The sequence below is a fragment of the Rutidosis leptorrhynchoides genome, chromosome 2 (genome assembly GCF_046630445.1).
Source record: "Rutidosis leptorrhynchoides isolate AG116_Rl617_1_P2 chromosome 2, CSIRO_AGI_Rlap_v1, whole genome shotgun sequence".
NCBI lineage: Eukaryota > Viridiplantae > Streptophyta > Magnoliopsida > Asterales > Asteraceae > Rutidosis > Rutidosis leptorrhynchoides.
In genome coordinates this window covers 678,924,139-678,941,133 of record NC_092334.1, presented here as the reverse complement: position 1 = coordinate 678,941,133, position 16,995 = coordinate 678,924,139, and the positions used below count along the sequence as shown (strand labels likewise).

Sequence of the window (16,995 nt, the reverse complement as noted above, 5' to 3'; positions counted from 1 at the left end):
CTTTGCCTAAATTATCAAGTCTTGAGGTTCACAACACTTAAACACTTCACACCAGTTGCATATAATAAGCCCTAATCAATGGTTGCGAATCAAATACATCAAAATTCCAATACCCAATTACAGATACAAGCAGATAACCTGTTCGAAGAAGGAACTTAAAGGTGCTAATGAATTACATCAAAATTCAACACACCCAGTTGATTGCCTATTTGCATTACATAAATATGACGCCAATTCTAAGAAAAAAAATCAAAAAATCAAAAAAGTTTGCAAATTTAGATGCATGCATGTAACCCGTTCGACGAAAAACCTCAATGGGAACAAAAATTAACGAATTGAATTCGTATATACCTTTTGGAGATATGATAATTACGGATTCTATATATATATTGATTGAGATGTATAATCATAAAAATATGAACTTGTGATCGATTAAAGAAACAATTTCAAGAAATTGACATACCCCCAAATCCCCTGTTTTTTTTTTTTTTTTTTTTTCGGAGAGAATGAAAATAGGCGCAGAAGGGGATGAATGGGCTAAAATTCTGACCTGGAAAGAAAACAGAGAATTGAAGGATTCACGGTTGTTATTTTGGTTGGAAAATTAATAATTGTTATAACAATGTTGATTATTATTATATTGAAATTGTGATCGTACGATGGAGAGTGTATGTAGTTTCCATGGAGGTTCTAGTTATTGTGTGCAGAAAGAAACTAGAAAGATGGTGAGGGAGTTTGGGGGACACAATTGTCTTTTTATCATTTTTTTCTTTTTTCTTAACCGACTTAACACTTTCCGTCTATTAATAACCGCCTCAGCATACTTTTTATATCACTAACTAGTCAGCATCCGGCCCGCGCGATGCGGCGGGGCCTTTCGGCCTGCGTATTCATATTTAACGTAGCTTTACGTATTTACATAAGGGAAAACGACCTATGTGTTAAGCGTTGTTGTAGACGTCGTTATCTTTAGCGTTTATGGGAAGGTGTCCGTTTTGAACGTAGTTATTTTCGTTTTGTTCATAAAATTATTTCGAGTCTAACGGTGCTGTCGAAAAAATTGAACTCGCGGCGATCAGGAAGAGACGGGTTGTCGTTCTGTTTAGCGTTTTTTAAAAAGTGTCCGTTTCGAACGTAGTTAGTTTCGTTTTGTTCATAAAATTATTTCGACTCTAACGGTGCTGTCGAAAAAACTTAACTTGCGGCGAGCAGGAAGTTACGGGCTGTCGTTGTGTTTAGCATTTTTTAAAAAATGTCCATTTCGAACGCAGTTAGTTTCGTTATGTTCATAAAAATATTTCGAGTTTAACGGTGTGTCCGGTTAAATTTAGCTCGTTGCGAGCAGGAAGGAACGGGCCGTCGAAGTGTTCGGATGGAGTTTGTATTTTAAGTTACAGAAGTTACGATTTAGACCCCTGAAGTTTGGTGTATTTTTTGTAGGTTGGTTGTAGTTGATGGGGGTAAACTAAAAATTCGCAGTGTGAAAAGGGGTGTGAAACGGCAAAAAAAAAAAAAAAAAAAAAAAAATTAGCGGAACGACCAAGTTCCCATGTCTATTAGTATATGTATAATTTACCCGTAAATTCAACGGTTTAGTAAAAAAATAAAAAATAAAAAAAATTGGGACATCAGTTTGAGAACACGCAGAGCGGCTTAATCACTCACGCGTTCATCTTTCGTAGTTGCATAATTCGCTCCCAACTAAAAAAAAATAAAAACAGTTCGGAATTAACTAGGGGAACTAAACCACTCACACATTCATCTTTCGCAGTTGCATAACTCGCCCTCAACTGTCACCTAAGAGGAAACCCGACCCAATCCGAGGGCATGAGCGGTAAAACCCCCTCCACCACTGCCCCCGTAACGCGATATGTGGAAGGCACTCTTGGGTGGAATTCAAGTGTTAATGGGCAACCTTGTGTGCAATGTTCCACCCCACCAGAGACGAAATACTGACCTCTCACTAAGAGATGCATGCCACTACCACATGAGCTATAACACAAGTTTAACGGTTTAGTAAAATAATAAAGTTTTGAAATTAATGCTAAACCGACTGACATGCTTGAATTAATACTCCATTCGTCCCATATTTATTGTCCAGTGTTCTTTACTGAATGTCTCAAATTGATTATTCATTTCCATAAATTGATAAGAATCCATATGTAAAGTTTATTTATACTCCTAATGTTCGGGTATAAGACAAAAAGAATTGTAAAGAAAAAAAAATAAGGATTAAAACTATAAAGTAAATGAAAAATACAATTTAGTGATGATATTTTCGAAACTATGTGTTTTTGATCTTGTCAATATGAGACGGAGGGAATAGTACATAGCGATTAGTCATTAATTTGTGGCATCATTTACTTGATTGTACAATTATTTTATGCGTGTTATTAACAGTACATAGCTACGGAGCTTCACTTTGTACGATTCCGGACAGCTTGCAAAGCAGATTGTCACCTCAAGATTAGTCTGCTCGCAAAGTGAGTCGCTAACTCGAGCCCAAGTGGATAAAAAAAACCATGTAAAGGACTCGGTAGCTAAATTTGGCAAAAGGTATAGATCGACAAGAATAATCAAATCATGTATTTCCTTTAAAAATCCACCAAACGCACCCCGTAATAGTCGAATACCTACCGAATACCCACATGTGAGAGAATCGAGTATCATTCCACTTTGTCAAGGATTTTAAATCATTAATTGCCAAGTGTGAAGTGTGGGACATGAACCGGCGCTGATTTTAACAAAAGCTTTTTCATGGTGGGCCTTTGCTTCTAAAACAACGAGTATGACGGACTCATTCGTTCACTAGCTGAAGTTATTCATAGAAGTTTTGTGATAAAAAAACACAACTGTTTTGTGAAATAGAATATAAGTCTCACAAACTAGACTTGAAATGACGAAAACTTAGTTATTTTATGTTATCATCTAATATTAGAGGTTTATACAAAACTTATCATTTGAAGCCTACATGCATACAATCAATTTTACAAAATAATACTAGGAGGTAAATGATTTAATTGACCAGCAAATTCTCCATATGCAAAATTCATACAGATGCATATTTTACACGGTTATTATTCCAGATCAGAAGACAAAAAACAAATATCTTAGATTGAGATCAAATATACAGCACATGTTTTCACGGTTATACACGTTCGAATCAAATAACGTCACATGTATGATCCTAACAAAGAATCACGAATGTGAGTTCACGCACGAGTTTACTACATAACACACTGGTGTAAGATCTGTTGAGAGATGTTCTAAAACTAGTATACAAATGAATGATTTCGAAAACTGCTGATAATGTTCTATAAACTTCTGAGGTTCTTTCTTTATATTAACATGGAGTTAGTGACTTATGGGAAGATTTTAACTACATAATAATACAATTTTAGTCCGATTTTATAAGGACTGATAGGTAAGATCTTCTAAGGTCATAAAAATTGAACTTAACTAGATATGAACCTTTTGATCTTTTCATAAAACTTTGCTCCAAAGCAATTGTGCAAGTGCTTGCAGATTTTAATTATTCACTTCCACTGCTGTATCGCCCGTCTGTCAATTTTAGAAGATGAATCAGTTATATTTAGATTGTTTTGCAATTACTGATTATATTTGATACATATTTATTGAAGAAAAGATCGTACTTCGCGGATGATTTATGCCTTCCATGGCTTCTCTCTTCAGTTGGCAACTTGCACAAAGAAAAGGACCATCCCAAGGCCTTGAATTCCGTCTATTACATGATGATCCCACATTTACGGAAATACCCTCCCCGGGCTTCATTTCAACTTGACACACAGCACATGAGAATAACTTGAACATGTTACAAAGAGGATACTTTGTATGTAACCTGAAACCGGATAGAAACTATTAGAGGTAACCATTTTAACCTATGAATGGGTTGATTCAAATCATGTTTTGACTCAAATTATGATTTTCATCTCTTAGTCAAACTAGTAAAATAATAACAAATAATGTTAGATTAAAAGGAAACAAGTTCAAGTCAAAAGTAACACAAAATGTGTTCTAACAAATAATGTTAGATTAAAAGGAAACAAGTTCAAGTCAAAAGTAACACAAAATGTGTTCTTTAAGTGAACCCAGTCCGATCTAATTCCGCCCATACAAACGGATACCCTTTTGACCCATTACCAACCCCGCCTATTTTGCCACATATAGAACAAACCTTTCGGAAAGCTTAGCGGATCCTTCTTCTACCAGCTCCTCCACTACATCTGGCTCGATATATTCTTCACCGATACGAGATGTTGTCTCTGAACTCTTTTTTTTAAACATGGCTTTGACTTTGAATACTCCCTTAGCCATCTTCTTTTGTTGTGGGACCGGAGGATTTATCTTTTCTGCAGGTAAAATATCAACCACCATGCATGTTGTATCATCCTTTAATCCTTTTGGTTGTACAGCCTCCTGCAAGATAAATTAAATTATTTAATTATAAGTTCAAATTAAAATGTTAATGAATAATAAAAGGCTGAACATTAAAGAATATGGAGACCCATACTTTAACAACTTGTCCAGCTGCTGCATCTGGTGGCAATCCACGGCAGCAATCTAGAGCCTCTTCTGCAGATATAGCATCCCAGACACCGTCGCTTGCAATGACCAGCCTTCCTCCAGTGGAGGAAACCTGAAAGTTAGAAATCAAAGCAAATTAGGCGATTTTCGCCCATATACTGCTATATGGGTCAACTTGGGCTAGTTTTTATCTCAGATCGGTCAAAAGTTGTCCAAAAAGTAGTTTTGAATTTTAAAGAATATAACTTTATAAATTGTTCAAGGTTGTACAAGTCGCTAATCGGGGATTAATCGGCCGGAAACTTGTAGGGATTCATTGGCCAAATCCTTAATCGGATAGGCCTTTCTATACATTTAAACGATAAATTTCAAAAGTATATATCTATATGTATAAAGATAGAAGAAAACCATAAAAATAAACACTAACATAATTTCTTCTCAGTAGAAAATATAAACATAATCATTCAGTTCAAATATTCCAAAATTCCAAATTATGTTCATATTAAATTGCTGACCAATTTTGACTGATTATGACCGACTAGATCCGATTTTGACCAGATATATACAAATTTGACCAACTAAATCCCATTTTGACCAATTGACTGGCGTTGACCGGTTAATTAGAGGGATTTTGGAATATCTAATCAATCTACTTCAAAAAAGACCGAGAATTAATCGGGATTTTTACAACAATGCTGTATTCACAAACTTAGATTATTTCATAGTAACATAGTTTTACTGATCATATTTAACAAATTAAGTTACTACTAAAAAGTGGGCATGAAAAGGTTTCAGATCAACCCTATCCGGATGCTGCACTAAAATTAACCATTCCAACCTGAACCTGCTATCTGACCCGCATAATAGTGCCCACCCTCTATAGAAATCATGATTTTACATGCTATTACGAAAAAGGGGGATAGTAGAAATAAAAAATCTTGCGAAGTTCATGACTCCATTTGTTCTATAGGACGTCAAATGATTATATAGAAGATGACTAGATACATTGAATGTTAGATAACTGGCCTTAACTTGCTTAACAAAAGGAACGGGAACTATGAACTCCCCAACGTCTAGATCTCCAATAGATCGTGAAAGACACAAGCCACCAGGCCAACATCTCAAAGGACCAATCTGTCACAAGAGTAAAACACTCAGTTCTATATATACATCAATCATATAGAAGATTCTGTTAGCACCGAAATGGAAATAAATAAACAAATGAAGACGCAACTTCAAAGATTGTACAAAATGTTTAAGATACTTTTAATTGTGTTTTTTCTTATAGCAAACCACTGTTTAGATATGAATATGACGGGTTTATCAAACTATTTTGGACAAGATACAATGCAAATATGGAAGTGATGGTAAAACAATTAAGTGTTAAAACTCACTTTTTTCTAGGTAAGGCGGGATGTTGCCAAATCCATCAGGTATGTTCCACATACAATTTCATACTTCAATGGATATGCTTTTATCTTATATTTGTGGTAAGTTAATCAATGATCAACAATACATAAAGGTACAGATATATGTTGTCTGGCTCCTAGACTTTTTCTTCTTTTATTTATATTATCATTAAATATAAAAGTGGTTCCGAGTCATCTAGAAGTGTATATAAAGAACAATAAACGTAGTTGACATCATAAAATTATACGATGCAAGAAAAAACATAATCAACATATAGAGTGTCTGTATGAAGCACGACGGGTAGTAAAAAGTCAAAACATACCTGTTGACCACCCCCAGCGTTCATCCGACCAACCTCACCACCACTCGAGGTGACACGCTCTGTCCTGACAAATTAGCAAGATAATGACAATCATAATGTGCTCAAGATACGCACAAGGAGGAGAGGGGTTTAATGCATATCCAAATTTCAAAATAAATGAGTTAAGGCACACGTTATCAGGTCAACATGGTGATGTGGCAAATGACCTTTTAGTAACTTTGAAAGTTTAAAATTTTTCCAGTCACACTGAAATGAGTAGTGTTGACAAAAAAAAATGACATCTTTTGAAACTTTGAGGGTTTTTATGGGTGAAAAAAGAAAGGATTACTGAAGTTGATCACCTTTTTAAGCAATTAACCCATACAAAAATATATCTTAATACAGCGAAGGTTATTGTTTGTGTCCAATATCAACTCGAAGGCGATGAATAATTTGGAATCTGTTAACTTACTCTTCTACATTGTCTTCAAATCTGTGATCTGCTGATAAGTAATATAGACTCCCATCTGCAGATTCAAGTATACAACGCGAATCACCAACTGATGCTACAGTAACAATGAATCCTTCAATAATTACCAAAGTAACAGTTGTCCCTGACAGTTGACCTGCAATCATACAACATACAGGTAATAAATATGCATATTAGAAGACACGTGCAAACATAACATGAGGAAAACTATTGAAGGAAATAAATCATGACAAAGTTACTAGCTGAAACATGATGATGCATATTCTGTACCTTTTTCTTGAAAATCTTTATCTGTTTTCACAAAACCGGCAACCAAAGCCCTAGGCAATGCTGCGATCCATTCATCTCTGTTAAGCTCTGGAGGAATAGCACCTAAAACATTGTTTAAAAGGTTCTCTTTGGTATATATAGCTGCTGCAGACCCGTTATGCCCATCAAGTACCTGCACATAGCAGTTTGGCTGTATCAGCTACTGGTCAATTCAAGTAAAATCACAAACACAAATAGCCAAAAAAACACCATACACCAATGCATTCAACAACCATGTCTTTATATAACATACCCCAAATACAGAATACGTAGTAACACCATCACCTAACACGCGTTGGCATTCACTTTTAATCAAAGTAAAATCTTCCCCTTTCTTCGATTGATTTGCTTGACCGCTAACTATATCTGGTCTCTCAATCTTCTCATTGGCTAATTCACGCTTCAACAACACTGATAACGGGACCGTTTGACGATGGCCTTTATGAGAGGACATTTCCTCGGTCCCTTCCAATATCCAGATTTATTTAATTAATTATACAATATAAAAATAAAAATATATCCCCTTCCACCTCTAACCTATATCAATTATATTTCAAGCTTTCAGTCTGCTCCTTCATTAGATTCGCAAAAATATCCTACAAAATACACTAGAATCATAAAAAATCTAACATTAGGTTCAAAATCAACAAACTGTAAGGATATAATTCAAATGAAATCAACAATATGCAGACGATATAATTCACACATTTCAACAAACTAAATACGGATACGGATTAAGCATCAAATTATAAATTAACATTGTGAACGTAGTAATTTTTAATTAAACACGGATTAAGTTTTGTTCTATAAATTCGATAATTTAAACATGATAAAAAAAGCTGAAGCATGAAAACCTAATTAACGAACAATGTAGCTAATTAAACAAATCATACGAAATGCATAACGAAAAAATTAATAAAATCACAAACGAATGAATGAATTACATTCAAAAATTGCTTGCAGATAATGAAACTGCAATGGCGGGTGTTCGATTAATTGTTGCTGACAAAAAAACTCGAAAAAAATGTTTACAAGGCGATTAGATTCGCAGCAAAAATTCCGCGAGAGAGAGAGAGAAAAAAAAATTGCAATAGGATTTGGGTTTATTTATTGATTTTAGCATTATTTTTTTCCTTTGAAGTTTCCTTTGATTAAACTTAAATAAAATAAACTCAATATATTTACAAAATTACGAGATTTTTAATATTCTCAATCATGTGCGAGGCCCCACCGTTTTCGGTTTTAAAAAGCCGGCTCGGAGCTGAGCTGTCACTGCTATGGGAGTTACAGTAATTCCTTTCACGATAATATATTCTTTTCGAATTTATATTTTTATGTATATGTTTTTTTTAAAAAAAAAAAAAAAAAACGATAATATTAATACGGATTCGAAGATCATAGCAAAACAAGCGATTACAAAGGTCATCCAAACAACCGACATAAGCGGCAAAAACAAAAGAAACCTAACCAAATGGTCCACTAACTGGGTGAAAAACACGTTTACAAGGAATCTAAACAATCGAGATTTTTTTTTATGTATATGTACATGCAATGTAAATGTAAATTTAATAAAATGATATACTTAAAACTAATTTGGTAAATTTAAAAAGGGGTATACAGCCACCAAAATGTAATAGTAATGATGCTTGAGTAGGGTGGAAAGGATCCCTTCTTGCTTTGGTTTTCCTTTTCGCCGAGTTCAATGGAATGATAATAAGGCGAAAAGGTCAACACAATTCTAATCAATTCGAGCGATCCGACTAAAGGTCATGTAAAGTAAAAAAAAAAAAAAAAAAAAAAAACGGGTGGCGGTGCAACGAAATAATGTACTGAACAATAAATTAAAGATGGAGTGAGTAATTTTCTAAACTAGTGGTGTCATGTAACCCTGTTTGGTCCTTTTTTTTCGAACGGCTGAAAAATTTCATTAACAAATAAAATCTTGCCAGAAGCGAGAAAGAAAAGAATACAAAAGTTTATAAGGAATACAAATGAGACATCAACCATTGTGACCAATTACATCTTTTCACATAAAACCTAGCATATAACCAATTGAAACCGGTCATTGTAATGAACTGTGTTGACTTAAAAAGTTGATTGGTGTACTAAACATTGTAACGTGACTTGTTAAATTGTTTGGTGAATCTATGATTTCCTTGGAACGACGAACTGAATAAATGTTGCTTTGAATGAATAAGTTTGATGAATATGTTATTATTTGATAATAATATCACTAGGCATGTAGTTAACTACAAAGTACAAACATATTCTCCTATAGTTTTATCGCGAATCATTTAATTTCACATTGGAACCTCAAATAAATATTGTACTAGCAAACTACTAAACTCATGTCCTTTTTGAAAGGAACAAATGTGATAGCACTTTAAAATGATCACAGGTTTTGGAACCATGCATAAATTTTCTCAATGAAGTTATAAAAATGCATTTGTTTACGAAAAAGAATTACGAAGATGCATCTTATTAAATATCGGACGATTACAAATCCCGTTTATTAAATTACAAGAAAAATAAACCTAACTTTTTGATTAAATTATACCCATCGAAAACACCTACTTAGATGTAATACATGTAGGGTATTGAAGTTTAACACACTATTAAAAATAAAAGATAACATAAGGTAACTAAAATTTTAATAAAGATAATGTCACTTTTACAATTACTAAAAGATATGCTAGTCTTTAGATTGGTTCAAAAAGTACTTTGTTTTTAAAACATTGAAATTGAAAGGAAAATGAATTATTTTGCCATATCATAACTCAGTTAGCTCAATTTATGTTTTAAGCTTGTGGTTTATATAATTCTGACCTTAGTTTCAGCTTCAACATCATGCATAGTCGAACTTCTTTTTCTTCTTCACATCATCGCTCTCGTCGAAATCTACAAAGAATACGAATTAACTGAAAACTGTACACCGTCCAATGTGTACAATAAACCCATTGTAATAGTGTAATACTATACTATGTGTTTAAATATATATAGGAAGTTTAGTGCAGATTTCTTTAATTATAGTAGCAGACCAGCTATTTTCCATTAATGAATGACCATTTGTTCCATAGAAATTGTCCTTCGGTTATTTTTATTTTAACTATATTAATTAATTAATAGATGTCAATATTCAAAGATTTTTTTTTCTGAAAACATTGAATAAGGATGAATTAAAGTATTTTTATGTTTTTAATAGCTATAGCTATATTGTGCAAGTAAATGACTAATTTATATAGAAAAAACCATTGGTATCCTCACACTACCTTGTGTGTGGGGCTTGAGTTATGTCATGGGTTTATGTCTCGTTCTACCCATCCTATTAATCAATCTGATTGAAAGATAGAGCTCCAGATTGACCCTAATGGGGTTTTCTCCTGAATCCATTCAGGATTCAAATTCGGTTCCGCCCGACCCTCGAGATGGTTTAAAGATCGAGTTCCTGCAATGTAATTCGGGTTTCCTTCCGAAAGCGTGTACGTGCGTGGCAAATGAGAGTATTCGATGCTAACAACTTGTATTTCACAAAAAAAAAAAAAAAAATTATAAAAAAAAATTAGTAAGATGAACAAGGGTTACGCCGTTATGGACAAGGGTTAATACTTCGTAGTATATAAAGCACGCGTTTCAGAGTGAATAATTCTCCCTGATAACCAGTGTTGCAAAAATCGGAAAACTCAGCCGATTTCTCGGGGAGAAATCGGTTTGACCTCCCTGCCGAGAACTCGTTTTGAAATCGGCCAAAAAATCGGTCAACGACCAAAAATCAGTCAAATCTCAGAAAAATTGGTCAAATATCGAAAAAATTGGTCAAATCTCGGTAAAATCGGTCAAATCTCGGAAAAATTGGTCAAATCTCGATAAAATCGGGTCAAATCTCGGAAAAAACTCGGTAAAATCTCAAAAGTCAACGAAAGTCAACCGCCGATAACTCCTCGAGTTCTCCCCGAGTTCTCCGAGTTCTCGTTTTGGAGACCCTGCCGAAAACTCCCCAAGAACTGATTTCTGCAACCTTGCTGATAACAGGAATATACGTACGTGGTGGCAAAATTAATGTTGAGATTTATCCCTAGAAAAGTCCCATTCTTCGCTGTTATAATTTATGTGTTGGTGATCGTGCATATATTTTCCGAAAGGTTAATATGCATGTTCAATATGTTTAAAAGAGGTTTAAGGATCTTAGAACTTAGCTCTCCGGTCCGGCTACCGTGAATAACCCTGGCCGACATGATGATGTCGGCGGGGTGGCTAGGTGATGAAGTCCACCTTCGATGACGGTCGTCGATCGAAGGCCAAAATAAGGCTGTAGGAAACTGTCGAGAATGACTAACCTGTTAACCTTCGATGAATGATGATAATGATTACGTATTGTGAGCCACGTAAAATGTGATGATGTCGTGGAATGATAATTAGGGTTAGTATATATAGGCAAAACCCTAATTCTAGAATCATTCGAGATCATGATAATCCTTTCCATAACAAACTCCCCGAATCTCGGATATAATTATGGAAAAGATATTTAGGCTTGATGGCCAAGTAACCGCCATTCCGGGAACAAAGGTATTCAATACGCTACCGCATAACGCATACAAAGTACACGCGTACGCACGCTAGTAATCGCCCGCATACGTATATAATGCGCATGCGGGTTGCGGTATCATTGTGTCCCCCAGTTTGATGTTATATGAAGCAAGACATATGATATCAAACTATTAAGCGAAAAATAAAAAGAAAAAAGAAAACATCCAGCATTAAATTTTCCGCGTGCGGCTCGAGGTCATTAAATGCCTGTCACTGTCGCATAAGCCCATTTGGCTGACAAGACAGAAAGTGACAGTGAGCAGACGCGTGTGAGCCACACGCTCAACATTGTGTACAACAAGCAAAAACCCACGCGCGAGCAAATGACGTCCACCGCCGGATTTTTTACACGTGCACGTCCACGATGAAACCGTTTCACCCCACTATACTCATACCTCACTATAAATAGGTGAGAGTCACCCTCATTTCTATTTTTCTGCCCAAAGCTTCTCCGATACGCTGCTAAATCAACTCCGATCAAATCCCATAAATTCTGGCAAATGTCAAAAGGTTAGTTACTCTTCGATTACTCATAAAAAATGACCAAGGCAAATGAGACTTTCGTAGATAGCGTAGTGTCAATAATAGAGCAGAAGCACATAGATTCGTTAGTTAAACAATACCCACCGTTACAGCAGTACAATCCGGTGGCACCCCTCTCTAACCAACGTGCCCATGAACCACCGGAGAAGAAAGTAGCCATATACGAACATGCGTTTAAGCATGGCAATTTTAGAGTTCCAACTTCAGACTTCTTTCTAGGCGTTTTAGATCACTTCCACGTAAGATTAGGGCAATTACACCCGTATGCCATAGGAAAGATAGTGCTGTTTGAGATGTGGTGCGCTGCGCTAAACAAATTACCACTGGTGAAGGTGTTCTGCCATCTATACCGTCTAGCCACCCACCATAAGTCCTGGTTTACTTTCTTCACCCGGCAAAACTTTACCAAAACCCCCAAATCGAACGCGGGTCATTGGAAAGAAACCTTCTTTTTTATTGACCAATCTGTAGTTGGAACTAACTTTCCGCAAACGCTTATTTGGTGCGAAAGCGTGGCAAAGGACGTAAATAAGACCCCCGTCCTTGATGATGAAGAAACGAAACTGTTAGCGGAGTGCGCTAACGCACAGCTTGTGCACCGGTCGTACGGGAACGTTATGCTACGGGTAGGAAAGATTTCCGCGCACTGGCCATGGGAGAACATGCGTCCAGCCATAATCGCGCCGAATGGCAAGGGTAGGAATAGTATAAACGCATGTTAATACATAACAACTGCTGCATACTTATATGTTCTAACTGTGCGCATATGTTTGCAGAGATGAAGATGAAGAAAGTGCTTACTGCCGAGGAGATTGCGGGTATCTTTTTCCGCAAACAAAATGTTAACGAGCCGCTGGAGCAAGAGAGGACCGGCGAAAACGAGGTGTCCGCACCCGCTACCTCAGCCAACAAGCGCAAGGCAACCGAAACCCCTCTAACAAAGCAAAAGAAGAAGAAGCTCAGTCCGAAACAAAGGGAGTGTGATGACCCGAGAATTTCCGACTAAATTTAAACTTAATCTTTATATGATTTCGATACGATAAGCAAAGTATGTAATGTTGAGTCTAAAAAATTTTGAAACGATGTTCATATATTCAATTGACCTTCGACTGCTCTCGGCGATTCACGAACAAATTAAGTATAAATAGATATGTGTGTATGTATATATAAATAATAATTCTAAATATAATTTGAAGTATTATATGTTGTTGTTATTAAAAATTAATAATATAAAAATAGGATATTATAATAATTATTATTTAAAATATATCTCTATTTATAATAAAGTATATTAAAAATAAATATTAAATGATTGTAATACTCGTTTGATGTTTCGATTGATATTAAACAAGTTAATTTCAAACTTATGTAATTTTAAAATAAACGGTGATACGAAAATGAGTTATATAAGTTATAGGCTTATTAAAAGTATATTTAGGATCTAATTATTTAATTTTAATTTTTTTATATTTTATCCATAAATGAGAGGGACAATTGATGTAATTAAATTAATGACTGGATTTTATACAATAAAGACTAAAATAAATAAATATACTTAATTTAAAAAACATGGGATTTTTCAGAAGACTTTTGTCCGTCACTGAGTAACAACGGAGTACGAAATAATAGTTCGTGAAAACTGTCGCTACAAGGGATAAATGAGTGGCGACTAAATGAGTTCTAACTGATTAAAAATTATTGTTCCTTTGTGCACAATTATTCTAAGTGATTCAATTGTATATATATATATATATATATATATATATATATATATATATATATATATATATATACATATTTTATTATACTTAATATGTATATATAATACATATGTATGAATTAGACACCATCCCAATTTGCTTTTCTTTTTCAATGTTTCCCACTAACCATTTACTGAGTATTAAATTATCTATTCTGTTTCATCTTTCACTACAACCAAAAACCAAATGATACACACCACTCACTAACTATTACTTGCAACTTTTACCATTTCTTTTTGTTTGAGCAACCAATCACAAAGACATATTTGTTCCAATCAAGATTTTATGTAGTACTCAAATCATCCACTTGCGAAATAAGAACTATCCGTATTTTTGTATATGATTGAAGATTACTATTGTTTACTATGCTTTACTGTTTACTTTTAACTTATTAATTGATTGATTTATGTTATAATATATATATATCACGTTTACAAATAATGGGATGATAAACCTTCTGTATCCTTTTGCAAAACCCATTGGAGAACCATCCACCACCCATTTATAATATATCACCCTCTTCTTCTTCAAATCACCACCTCTTGCTACCACTACCGCTACGGTTTTTATTTTCCGTTTCTTGTTCCAAACGCCAACAATCACCATGGAACTATCATCACCATCGTACACCCTCACCCAAACATCACCTTCAACCGTGAACCTTCCTTCCACACTCTCTCTCTTTTCTCTCTTCTAATTTCCTTCGTGAACCCACCATGATCACCCTCACCAACACAACAAAACTGCAGACTCTTTCACTTTGTAACTCAACACACCCATGAAATGATACAGTGAAAGTGATAACAAGAAGAAGACGATGAAATAGTGTTTCCGGTTTCCAGTCGACAACCTACTGCTACTCGCTTTTATTTTCTGTATCTGTCGAGTTAAAACAACCAAAAAACACACACGTCGTGCTACTGTTTTGCTAATGTTATATGAATGATGTTGGAGGAAGATGACGATGAACAGTGGAAAAAGAAAGATGATGATAATGAACGAATATAATGATGATATCATGATAAAGATGATGAATCTGTGTAATGAAGTGAAACGAATTGATGAAGACAAGTGGTCGTTTGATTATTTTTTTTACCTTTTTCCTGTTACTTTCTTTTAAAAACCGAATCATTTATATATATCCCAAACTATATAACAGCTATTGGGCCATGAACTGAATTCATAAATCTCACATGTTATATTGGGCTTAGATAATTATTGGGCCTGCCTTTATCAATGGACTTTGAGTTACGATATTGATGATTGACGAAGAGATTAGATGATGATGATTAAACTATGATAATGGTTAGGGTGTTAACGATTATGATGATCGTGTGATGGTGATATAGATGATGGCGAGATTATGATAAGAAGTAACGATGCATTAGTATGATGAATTAAGGTGATGATGATTATGTTTGATCCGTATGTTGGAATGATTATGTTGGGATGATAGATGTTATGATGGTGATAATAAACTGTGAGATGTTATGATGATGATGGCGTAAGTTTATGATGACGATGATGTTATAGTTGTTATGTCAACGATTGATGATGACCGTAAACGATGGTTAAATTAATTTAGGGTCGAATTGAAACAGATTAGTAAAAGGCAGCTAGATGATTAGAGGTTCTGTTAGTGAACGAGAGGTCCTAGGCTCAAGCATTGGGCTCGAGCATTTTTTTTTTAGAAAAAGAAAAAGAAGGATAATGGTTAAGGATATTATTGGGTTAGCGGGACGTCGCGGGTTCGAGTCCCGTCGTGGACAGTTTATTTTTAGCCTATTTGAGGTAGTATTACTAATACTCTTATTATTACTTCATTATCATTATTATTATTATTATTATTATTATTATTATTATTATTATTATTATTATTATTATTATTATTATTATTATTATTATTATTATTATTATTATTATTATTATTATTATTATTATTATTATTATTATTAATTATTGTTATTAGTGATAAGTTAATTAGTAACATTAATTATTATTGGTATTATTAACATTATTATTATTTTTACTACTAGTATCATAATTAATATTATTACAACTATATTATTATTTTCATAATCATTTTTACTATTAGTATTATTATTATTATTATAACAACTATAGTATTATTAAAAGAATCATTTTTAGTAAGAATATCATTATTATTTTTATTATTATCATAAGTAGTAGTATTATTATCATTATAAGCAAATACAACTTTTATTACTATTATTGATATTATGTTACCAAATAAATATTTTGAGTATGAAAATATACTTTTATTAATATTACATATAAGTATGTATTGTTCATATTAACATTTTTGTATAAATATTCAAATGTAACAAATTAGGTATTTTTGATATAATACTAATCATATATAGATATTAATATAACTATATAAATATTAATCATTTTAAAAATATACACAAATTAAATATATAAAATATATAAATTAAGATGGAATGTATCAATTTGTTCGATTACAATTATATGTGTTAATAAATATATAAATGATATAGGTTTATGAATCCGAGGCCGACCCTACATCTGTTCAATGTCGTCATATGTATTTTTACTACAAAATACAATATTGTGAGTTTCATTTGCTCCCTTTTTAAATGCTTTTGCAATATATATTTTTGGGACTGCGAATACATGCGCTTTTATAAATATTTTACGAAATAGACACAAGTAATCGAAACTACATTATATGGTTGAATGGATCGAAGCCGAATATGCCCCTTTTAGTCTGGTAATCTAAGAATTAGGGAACATCACTAATTTTGAGAATTAGTGCACCCCTAATTGACGCGAATCCTAAAGATAGATCTATGGGCCAAACAAACCCCATTCTGGAATTTGGAATGCTTTAGTACTTCGAAATTTATCATATTCGATGGGTGTCCCAGAATGATGGGGATATTCTATATGCATCTTGTTAATGTCGGTTACCAGGTGTTCACCATATGAATGATTTTTATCTCTATGCAGTTTGCGAAATACCTGATATGAGATGTATATTGAAACGAAAAATGAAATCTTGTGGTCTA

General features: G+C 33.9%; 1 protein-coding gene across 1 annotated transcript; it reads right to left on the bottom strand.

Annotated features, from left to right (window-relative positions):
• Nucleotides 1–3,129: 3,129 nt before the first annotated feature.
• Nucleotides 3,130–7,586, bottom strand: LOC139893975 (probable protein phosphatase 2C 12). Its single transcript, XM_071877175.1, has 9 exons — nucleotides 7,309–7,586; nucleotides 7,017–7,188; nucleotides 6,729–6,882; nucleotides 6,278–6,341; nucleotides 5,572–5,679; nucleotides 4,532–4,657; nucleotides 4,196–4,437; nucleotides 3,654–3,859; nucleotides 3,130–3,561 (listed from the first exon to the last, which is right to left on the bottom strand). Exons 1-9 carry the CDS (start codon nucleotides 7,507–7,509, stop codon nucleotides 3,533–3,535), a joined length of 1,302 nt encoding a protein of 433 aa, XP_071733276.1. The 5' UTR covers nucleotides 7,510–7,586; the 3' UTR covers nucleotides 3,130–3,532.
• Nucleotides 7,587–16,995: the final 9,409 nt, after the last annotated feature.